The sequence below is a fragment of the Austrofundulus limnaeus genome, unplaced genomic scaffold, assembly GCF_001266775.1.
Source record: "Austrofundulus limnaeus strain Quisiro unplaced genomic scaffold, Austrofundulus_limnaeus-1.0 Scaffold3, whole genome shotgun sequence".
NCBI classification, from domain to species: Eukaryota; Metazoa; Chordata; class Actinopteri; order Cyprinodontiformes; family Rivulidae; genus Austrofundulus; species Austrofundulus limnaeus.
The window spans coordinates 5,709,837-5,720,900 of NW_013952405.1; the positions used below are offsets into that span (position 1 = coordinate 5,709,837).

General features: G+C 43.5%; 1 protein-coding gene and 1 long non-coding RNA gene across 4 annotated transcripts in view; one reads left to right on the forward strand and one right to left on the reverse strand.

Moving 5' to 3' along the window:
- l1cama (L1 cell adhesion molecule, paralog a) overlaps positions 1-11,064 on the reverse strand; it is a 42,938-nt gene that overhangs the window by 11,580 nt on the left and 20,294 nt on the right. For 2 of the 3 annotated variants that reach the window (XM_014019166.1, XM_014019182.1), the window contains exons 2-7: positions 7,853-8,192; positions 6,735-6,749; positions 4,826-4,928; positions 4,111-4,313; positions 1,983-2,105; positions 1,533-1,703 (exon numbers count right to left, since the gene is read on the reverse strand). In XM_014019166.1, coding sequence (XP_013874620.1) covers positions 1,533-1,703; positions 1,983-2,105; positions 4,111-4,313; positions 4,826-4,928; positions 6,735-6,749; positions 7,853-7,982 — 745 coding nt within the window. In that variant the 5' untranslated portion in view covers positions 7,983-8,192. The remainder of the gene's footprint in view (positions 1-1,532; positions 1,704-1,982; positions 2,106-4,110; positions 4,314-4,825; positions 4,929-6,734; positions 6,750-7,852; positions 8,193-11,064) is intronic. The other variant, XM_014019173.1, reaches the window with a different exon arrangement.
- LOC106525102 (uncharacterized) overlaps positions 8,424-11,064 on the forward strand; it is a 30,582-nt gene continuing 27,941 nt past the window's right edge. The window contains exon 1 of the long non-coding RNA XR_001311068.1: positions 8,424-9,041. This is a non-coding gene — a long non-coding RNA (uncharacterized LOC106525102). The remainder of the gene's footprint in view (positions 9,042-11,064) is intronic.

Here is an 11,064-nt window from a genome sequence, read left to right on the forward strand (position 1 = left end):
AAGGCGTTCGACAGTGTCCCAAGGGGGGCCTTGTGGGGGGTACTCCGGGAGTATGGGGTACCAGGCCCGTTGATACGGGCTGTTAGGTCCCTGTACGACTGGTGCCAGAGCTTGGTCTGTATTGCCGGTAGTAAGTCGGACTCGTTTCCRGTGAGAGTTGGACTCCGCCAAGGTTGCTCTTTGTCACTGATTCTGTTCATAACTTCTATGGACAGAATTTCTAGGTGCAGCCGAGGTGTTGAGGGGATCCATTTTGGTGACCTTAGGATCACATCTCTGCTTTTTGCAAATGATGTGGTCCTATTGGCTTCATCAGATCGTGATCTCCAGCTCTCACTGGAGCGGTTCTCAGCAGAGTGTGAAGTAGCCGGGATGGGGATCAGTGCCTCCAAGTCCAAGACCATGGTCTTGAGCCGGAAAAGGGGATGGTGCCTTCTTTGGGTTAGGGAGGAGGTCCTGCCCCAAGTGGAGGAGTTTAAGTATCTCAGGGTCTTGTTCACGAATGAGGGAAGAATGGAGCGGGAGGTCGACCGGTGTATTGGGCGCTGTACCTGTCGGTCTACGTTCCTACCCTCATTTATGTTCACGAGCTTTGGGTAGTGACCGAAAGAACGAGATCGCGGATACAAGCAGTCAAAATGAGTTTCCTTCGCAGGGTGTCTGGGCTCTCCCTTAGAGATAGGGTGAGAAGCTCAGTCATCTGGAGGGACTCAGAGTAGAGCCTCTGCTCCTCCACGTCAAGAGGAGCCAGTTGAGGTGGCTCAGGCTTTTGGTTAGGAAGCCTCCTGGATGTCTTCCTGGTCAGGTGTTCCGGGCACGTCCCACTGGGAGGAGGCGCAGAGTAAGACCCAGGACACGCTGGAGGGACTATGTTTCTCAGAACACCTTGGGATTCCCCCAGACGAGCTGGTCCAAGTGGCTGGGGTGAGGGAAGTCTGGGTCTCTGCTTAGGCTGCTGCCCCCACGACCCGACCCCAGATAAGCAGAAGAAAATGGACGGACGGACAAACTGTTTGTTTCTGTTTACAACATGGATCACGTAGGTATAAATCTAACAATAATAAAAAAAAGTTTTTGGTCCAGATTAAAAAAAAGGTTTATTTGATTTACTTTTAAATACACTTAGTAAGTCTACTCTACATTAAAATTTAATATTGAATCTTCATGGTTCAGAATCAAATTGATTCAATTAAATAACTAAAGCTCAGCATGTAGCCAAACAACAATAAACTAACCCCTGTGAAGTTACCACACAACAATTTATCAACAAATTAGCTAATTTTCCACAAATAGAGAAATGACAAATAAATTAATAATTACATAAAAAGCGATGCATCAGCGCATCCTGATAACACGACTGAATGTTCTGCTTTTTCAAGGCAATCCAGTTGAAAGTGCAAATGACTTGTTGTACAAGTCACTTATATTTTGGAATCATAAAAAAGCATTGTGAACTGAATCAAAAGACATAGCATTTCAGTGCTTCAGCTCAGGTTTGCKCTGTGCATTATATGATCCAGAACAGAACTCACAGGGGTTGACCCTCAGGGTGATGGCTTCTTTTGCCAGGATTGTTCGTGTTGCCAGGTACTGGACGTTACAGGTGTAGTCGTCCCTGCTGTCTTCAACTGTCAGATAAGCAAAGTATAGGTTGCCATCCTTCCCCACCACCACCCTTTTGCTGAGCTGGATATGGCGCAGCTCTGGGGAAAAAAAGAAGAAAGAAACAGGAGAGGAGTTACACATATCTGTAATGTGTCTGTCTTTGTTCTTATCAAGTCATGCACGACTAAGAGGATAAGCAGAAAGATAGTGGACTTGGTTTTGGTTATTTTTAAGATCCTTATTTAAAAATCCTTTTAGAAATATATGGTTCTCTCTTTGTTCTGTCTCTCTAATGTGATWAAAGTGCACAACAAAAAGAGTAAAATCACAAATTTTATGAAAGAAAAAKGAAATAGAAGCAGAACTAATGAACTCACTCTCATCCATCCAGTGAATGACGGGCTCCATGGAGCTCTGTGGGGGGTTACACTTCAGGACAACACTGTTTCCCTCGTCAGCTTTCATGGTAACTTTTTTTTCTTTCTGCTGGGAAGGGGGGACTGCACAGAGGTAAACAACAGGTGAGTGGGGGGGAGGTGCTAAACAAACACAAACAGATTTCCTGAGGCAACCCTCATCACGCGTCACCTTCAACACAAACCAAGATGCCTTTTGTCTTGCAGAGTGGAAGATGTGATATGAGTCATGCATGTGTTCCCTCCCTCCCATCGTTGATAACCCCACAGCATCCACTGAAGAGCGCTTCACATGACATCAACTCAAGAGTGTTACTGCGGAAACGGTTGTCAGGGAAACTGTGAGGGAAGGAGGTYGCTCAGGAGAGAGCCAGTCACAGGTGGATGGATAATCAGACGTGCTCTTTACTTTTTGCTCAGGGCTTGTAGTCATGCGCAACCACCGATTATGGCATTATTGCATGTAATTACGCTCACAACTTTGACTTCTGACAGACTGAACTCTCTAAGAGAGAAAAAGATCATCTTTGATCTTTGAAGGCTTCTGAATTACAAAATATTAATCAAGCTCACATGTAAGMAACAGCCTTTAATTCACCTGATGACTGGAGATCAATCAAATTTGAGCTTATCATACCTTGAGCGAATGACGCTCAGCTACAAGCACATCAAGTTTTAGCTCAATATCTGTAAAACTCACTGAGTTGCAGCCATTTTTGTCTTGGTCATTGTTGATTAGCTGTGTCAACCATCGAAGTTACCTGACTTTTAAAGTTATTTAGTTGTCAAAACTGCTACAGCCCGAGGCCTTTCTTCTGTGTCTTTCTCTAACACCTGTGTTTCAGAGTTCCTGATTGGTGCTGATTGCAACTGGAGGCAGCTGGCCAGTGTCTAAAAGAGCTTGAGATCCAGTTGAAGAGCTGCTGCTGGCTCTATGCGAGGCGTCTCCTTTTTTTGATCTTTTTTCTCCAGCCAGCCATGATTTTTTGTTAAATAAATTTAATTTTAAGTTTTCCCATGCGCTGCTTCCCTTTCTTTGTTATGGCCCTAGAGCCCAGCCGTAACAAAYTGGGGGCTCGTCCTGGCTTCCGGGACAAAACACATCTAGTGATTACTCTAGTTTGTATTTCTATCTTTATTAGGAGCATGTATTGTAGGGCTGCATGATATTAGGAAAACCTACGATGTGCAATAACAGTGYGTAATATTGCGATGACAATGTGGCTTGCAATAAATGGACAAATAGTTCAGTATCCAGTCTTTCTGCTCTTGGTTCAGAGCAAAAAATRAATAAAAATACAACTAATACATCATTTCCATTCCAACATGACAGATTCATTTTAAACAATACAACTAGACACAACTGCTGTATTAGCAGTGAAAAACAAACTGAATGCAATACAGTTTCTTAATGACTTTAAAACACCCTCCCATAAAACTGTTTCTGATGCTTTAAATACAGAAAAACTGCCCTTACTATCAAGTTTTTTTTAAAATAAATAATAAAAATATCTGAAAATTAGTTTACGATGCAATAAGTTAAACCCAACTGCAGATTCTTTCATTGCAGTTGCCCAACAATTTATTCACTGACCAAGTGGTTGTGATTAAATGTGGATTGTATCAGACTGATTTGGACAAAACACATACATGCAAACATTTGAACCAACCATTTGTTGCAGTTTACCAGTTTTTGCGATGTGCCTATTGCACAGGCTCTTATCGCGATGATGTTAAATTAGCGATATATTATGCCTTTCATTTATTTCCAGTCATTTTTGAAGCCTAACCCCACAATGGCCTTCCACCATCCACCATAATCCACCATAAGGACTGGTCTTTGGTCCCCTAAGGGCCTACTGGTCCTAACACTGTAGGTGTTTGTACCAGAAAAATTCTTTAAAAAAGTAAATTTGCCCCCCTTAATATTTGACAAGATTGGTATAATTTCAAAACATTTATTTTTTCTGATGAGTAAAAATAGGTTAATAGTAGCTTTAGATTTAATGGTAAAAATGTGCTCTGAGCATGTTAATCTGTCTGAGCAGGTGGTTGTTTGTTTTTTTATGAGTCATCCCTGGGCTCTTACCATCAGTCCCGACTATGGCCTCATTAGACACAGCTGTCCCCAGCTCATTGGATGCATAGCAGACGTATTTGCCTTGGTACTGCTTCAGCGTGTCCATACTATCACTGACCACGGAGAATTCAAATGAGCCTATTTTCTCCGTAACCTTAAGCTCTGGGTCAGTGCCTGGGTCAAACTCCTCCCCATCCTTGGTCCATCGAAAACTTCAAGAAAAACAAAAAACAAAGATGAAACACTGACATACATTATTCCAACATCAAACACATAGCCTACAATTGTTTCTGTGCATCTGGGAAGAGGCTTTAATTCACAGGATGTCACTGAATTTGTGGGCACAAATGGATTGTGATAAAATTTACATGAGATCCCCCAGTGGGACTCAGAAGCTTGTGCTGTGTAATTGCGATGTTCATCTTTTCCTCAGCAATCGGAGCAGTTTTCCACTTCAGAGGAGCTAAGACACTCAGAAAAGGAAGATTGCCCGAGGGCTTAATGACATTTATCCCCCTGTTGAAACAAGAACTCTGACTGGTGAGAAGCTGTGCTCTCGTGTAATACTAATATGTAGATGTCAGCTGAACAAGGAGAGACAAGGTCACTGTTCTCAGATGTCGGAAAATATAAGTTAGGCTGCTCTTAGATTAGCATAGTTTAACCTCAGAYGCAGACACTCTGCATTCCTTCTGTTTGTGTGGGTGTGTGTGTGCCGACTAACATGGGCAGAGGGTTGCCARACGCTGCACAGCTCAAAGAGAAGTCCTCGGGGCTGAAGACGGTGGCAGACTCCGGCTGTTTGGTGATCTCAGGAGGCTTCTTGTCTGTGTGGATCAAAACAAGAGGCACAACACAATCAGAGAGCCATGACACTGACAAGAAATGCACTAAAGGTAAATTAGTTTCAACCATAGGACYGCATGCACACCATGTTGAATTCACCTGCCTGTACAATTTATAATTCTTAACCAATACTACATMTATGCCGCTGTGAGAAACTTAAAGGAATAGTTTAGATCTTTAAAATTTGAGGCACTGTGAAACATTTTTGAGCATTTAACAACTTATGTGTTGTAGATAGCTCTTTGAATGACTTCAATTGGAGAAATAGTTCATTTTGATCAAACTGATGAGCTAAAAGCATCTGTCCTCCTTGTTCTTGGCCTTGCAGTTGTTACAGTAACTCAGAAATAAAGTCAAAACTGAAGCCATTTAAAGCTCAGAACAGGTAAGGGATTACAGTAAACATTTATCTGTCAATAGAACCTCCTCTAGATCTTTTGCTTTTCTCTTTTTTTCCAAGACAAACTCATTGAGAATAAATTTAATTTACAAGGGTGTCCTGGGATGCTGGGTTAGTTAGATTTGTGATCTAAAACTAACAAATCTGTGATTTAAAGATCTAACAAACAACAGAGAAAACACTGGTATACGGCTCATTTCCACGTTGACAGCTGCTGCAAGTACAGCATATTCAGTCAAACACATAAAAAGACTCCACAGACACAGAGACGAAAGATAGGCCAGAGAATAGAGCAGAGCAGAGGGAGAAAGGGTTGAAAAGAGATGAACTTGACAATGCAAGACAGAGGGTTCATGTGAAGAAAATGTATCTGGCACAGAACTCCCTGAGAGACTAAGTGAAGGAAAAGTCTGTGCTGGAAAAAAAAGAACTAAAGAAAAAAATGTAATGACAGCCAGAAAATATTTTTTCTTTCATTTCAGTCTGTGGGAGAAAGTCTCAACACATTCACAGAGGACTGAATGTGTTGTGAACCCGCACCTTTTTAATTTTTAAAATAAATAAAGTATTGAAATGTTACTATGCACAGGCAGTCCTCAGTGAACTACAGGTCACAGCTTATTACTTGGAGGTAATCTGATTTAAAGGAAAAAGACAGGCGTTGAGTCATTATCAATGCACAAACCAGGGGAATGTCGGGGTGGGGGTGCAGGGGATGGAGAAACCACTCTGAAGATGGAGAACTGAGCAGACAGGGACGATGGATGAAAGTGCAGCAAAGGGAGAGCTCATGCAGAGCGCAGAAAAAGAAAAAGATGAGACGCTGAAGAAATAAAACAAACACGGAGGGAATTCAGAAGGACTGCTAGAGAGTAAAGGAATTCAAGAAGGGGGGAAAATACAATTTATAGAGGAAATAAGCCCATTTCCCCCAGCTGATCAAATTGAAGTTTGGGCTGTGAGCACGACTCCATTATTGGCACAGGAAGAGGAGCTGGTGCTTATRGTGCTTTAACTCCTCTTTATTTCTTCTCGTCTTTGATCTGACAGCCCTGCTGTCTCCTTCAAACTTTCTCTTCTCTGCTCCAGAGACGTCTGCTTATGGGAGCCAAGAGGCAAAACGCCCCGCCCTCCCACAAGCGCAAACAGACACATGTTCATCACACACACACGGATACACAAAGTGGCGTAACACAGCTAATGCACACTAATGCCAGATTTATTTTAGAGCACTGCAGTGCAAAAAGGATTTTCATATTGGCTGGATGAAKGGGGGTGGGGGTAAATAAAATAAAAYAAAAAACTCTGGCATAATAAAAGTGTTTACAATGAGCTGTGGTACCTTCATTATTATAAGACAAACATCAATAAAGTTAAAAGCACTTACGATCACCTATGTGGTCTGCACATCCACCGTATGATCAGAGGGAAGGAAAAGAGAATAAATGGTTAGATAGATAGATAGATAGATAGATAGATAGATAGATAGATAGATAGATAGATAGATAGATAGATAGATAGATAGATAGATAGATAGATAGATAGATGGAGTGGATGCTGTAATGGCTTTGTTAATGGTGCATGCTTTGCGACTTCCCTCTCACTGATTCCAACCCATCTCCTTTATTGATCCTGATCAGTGCCTCTGTAGCTCTAATCGACATGTCAGAGGCTCCCTAATTGAAAGGCAGAGGACACCTTGACCTTTCCCATTCCCATCTCTGACCTGCTCCTCCTCATCCTCCCTTTTCATGCTGCCTGGCCTTCTCACCTCTGTGTCACCTTGCCCCTTTGGGAACGAGATGGGTGAAATTTACTGCATTTCATTAACGTTTACATGGTGTGTGTCTGTGCGCTGCTTTTGTGTGTGTGTTTTCTCTCAGAATATGTGTAGGCGGTGAACCAGTATATACACAAAGTCTTGGATAAAGGGTGGATAACAAAAGCAGCGGAGGATACATTATCCTCGTTCTCTCTGCTGCAGTTCTGTAGGCAGGCRAGCGGGCAGCAGCCAAGGAGATGAAGATCTATTTCCCAGCAGGCCTCAAGCTCAGCTGTATTTTTAATGCCAACTTATTGCATCGAAGAGGTGGAAGAAATTAGATTGAGTTGGGGGGGGGGGGGCAAACTCATTGGAGTTGTATTGCATAACTAAGTTGTTGATTTTATTTGCTCCAATCAGATTCAGATTTTCACCCTGGAAACCAGATCAATAGTTGGACCAATCAATCCAGTGTGACGGGATCAGTTACCAAGTAATTAGACACACCACAGACCCAAACCTGTGACAATAGCATTTGTAGCATGAATGAGCTCTGTTTCACTGAATACTGAGGAGGAAACGCATGTTCAAACTGCTTATTTGCACTAATTAATCATGATTAAAGATCATTATTACTGTGCTTTGATGAAMCAGCGGTGTAATTAACACAACAAATAGATCTTTGAACCTCGCTGCAGCATTCAGCTATTGTTCTGAATATTGTGACATTAATCAGTACTCACAGTTGGAGGGTATCTGAATGGCTGCTCGGCTGGGCTGGGCTGGGAGGGAGAGGAGGGTGAGGACAAGGGGGAGGAGGTGGGAGGAGCGCTGCCCCCTACTGCAAACCTGCTGTTGCTGTGTGCGAGGCATCGCTCACAGTGCCATCAAAGTCCCACCTGCTCACACAGGAATGGTGAAATGCACACACACACTGAACTGAGCAGGTGTCAGGCTTTGCTTCTCGTGTTAGAAGCCTCAGCCTTGCTTCATATGTCTCTAGTCCTCCTTGTCTTCTTTTTGGCTTAAATCTGTGTCACGCCCTCCTGTATGTTTCTGTAGGTTTCTGTAGGTTTCTCCTCTCTGAAAGATAAAAACAAGAGGATGGGGAAGGGGTTGGGACAGACAGAGGGAAGGGCAGCGAGAGAGAGGGGGGCCATGTGTTAGAATGGAAGAGAAATGACCGTTCACCATGTGGTCCGATCAGACGGACAGACTGAGACATGGAGTTTAACACAGCCATCACGAGTTAAGAACAAAACATCTCTAACAATAAGAGACTGATTACAAAACCTGCACACACCCAAACACACACACACACACACTGTTTGGTTTTATTTCACAACCAGTGACCCATATGGAAAGGCCAGTAAGCAGGACAGATGGAGAGAATGCCACAACAAGAAGCTGGGCAGAACCTCCCATCACGCAGATGGGCGGGAAAATAAAGGCAGACAAGGAGTCAAAGCTGATAAGATGCAGGACAGATAGTTGACAATTAGGTCTGAGCTTCATGGCACGCAGAGCCGTGATAAAAGACGTGATAAACATGCTGTTGCTGGTGGTGAGCAAGGCGAGCCGCCCSTCCTGGGAGTCCATCCATACTCCATCTGTATGATCGGAGCCCGCCACAAGGAGCAGGCTGTCCTCCCCCGCGGCACCACGTGGAGCAGCCCGCTGACTGTTTACACTACTCAATATCACACGCAAGGAGCTGTTGCAGCACGTCGTGATTAAGACGTGCATGTGACACAAAAGAAAGAGGTGTTAATAAAGAGGCAGAGAGGAGCAGGGGAGCTGGGGGTGTGTTTGACAGCTCTGCAGGCTCGCTGAAGGAGTTCTGGCTCAACTCGATGCCAGATCTTGGCAGAGCAGCAACAAGGCCTTCTGTGACCTTGACTGGGAGAAGGTGAGCGAAAAGAGGAGATGAAGGTGTGGAAAATATTCATTATCGTTGCCTATTTGGAAGAAAATGGCTGCTGATACATTAATTCTTCACTCACAAACGCATCGGTGTCTCAGAACGAGGAACTCTGGGATTTCTCCTTATCCAAAGAGCCAAACTAGATTAAATTAAAGAACAAACAAGAGGTAAAACCTTAATAAGGCAGTTTAAACTAACAGCACRGGGATTAAATGAGGCGTTGCGCTCGCTCGCTTGCCTCTCAGAATAATTGCGAGGAGAGAAGAAGGGGAGCGAGGAGACGAGGGGATGAGTGGGTGGGGGACTTGAAGAAAGATAAAAAGTGGATAGAGGGATTGAGGCGGAGCACGGCAGCTGTGACGCTAATCCTATCCTTCCACTCGCGCACACAGACACACATTTATGCACTCTTGGGCCAGATCTTTCAATCAATGTGCATCATTTACTTTCTTCTCTCTCCCCTCCATTTGACTAAAGCCTCTTTAGTTGTTGTTCTTCTGAGACAGCAAGCCAATTAGTCTTGAACCAGCCTTTCCAAATGCCRTTAGAGTGAGACGAATGAAGCAGAGCTTGTTGGGGTTGGCGTTAATGCCATCTAAGGTGGGAGTTCACCTGTCGTTTAATGGAGCAAAGTAAGATCCCAGCACCACTCTCATTACGCTGCCAATCACAAATCAGCAAAAACAAAAAATTTGACGCTCAAGTTGATCGACAGCTTGTAATGCATGGACAGACAGACACACCTCAACTGGTCTGAGAAAAGATTACACAAATAAAAAGCCAAGGTCCAGTGGTCCCCAGTCGGGGGGGGGGGGGGGGCAGACTTTACTGGAGAATATTTCGGTAATGATAAATCTTTTTATTTTTTTGTTTCCACTCTCGGAGGAGTAAGACACTTTTTCCTGCTCTCCTGTCCTTCCTTATCGTCCCTGCTTTGCTGCTTGGAGCCTTCTCTACATTTTTCATCCAAAAATAGAAATTATGGATATTTTTATTTTTATGGATTTGATTAGCTGGTCTCTCAATAAAATTTTTGGAACAAAGTTTTTTCTTCTTCCATGGGAGGACATATCAAAGGTGGGACCTCTGTTCTTCTCTGTTCTTGATATACATCTGGACTCCGATCACTGGATTCTGCAGATTGGCTTGGTGGTCTTCTGGTGTTCTTCAAATCAGCATCAGTAGCTTTTCATCTTATGACTGACTGACCAATTTGATGGATGGCCGTATTCTATCAGCACTCAGACATTTTGCCTTGGGCGAGCTGGACTCGGTCTGCAAGCGGTTCTATTGAGGGTCGTGGGCTGGCTGTGGTCCCTGGACTTTGCTGGCCAGATGGAATTGACCTTGTAGAAGCTGATGGATCAGCTCGGCGGAATTTGTCCACACTATTCGCCTGATTGGATTCGCCACCTTGAGATGCACCAGCAGAACACTACAGCAGATGGAAAATTGTTATTGTCTGCCTGACTCTTTCTGTTCCCAAAACAACTGATTACAGATTTGGCTCTCCCCTACAACAGCCTTGATCTGTTGACTAAATTTTTCCTGGCTGGATTACATCGACAAGGCTCTGCCCCACACCTTCCCCCCTCCTCTCTCACCTGTCTAATCTGGTTTCCTGAGCAGTAATGAACAGTTCAATCAATATTCTGATGGCTGCACTGGTTTTGGGGACTGGATTCTTTGGGTCCCCCTAAACTCACTTACTCCCCTGGCTTATAAATCTGCCTTATGCAGAGGTTTTTTTCATAAACACCATAGTGTGTCACAGTGTTGATATACAGTAATATGATGTTTTTGCTTTTTCCTCATCTTCCTTTGTGTGGTTTTTAGTTTTTCTGTTGTTCTGTTGTTAAGGTAGCGCAACAGTGTTTACTGCATGACCTGTCTTAACTGCCCCCTCCCCCCTTCCCTGAATGTACAGCACCTTGTGAATTTATTTCTGTGAAAGGTGCTATATAAATAAAACTACTTACTTACTTACTTACTTACTTACTTACTTACTTACTTACTTACTTACTTACTTAC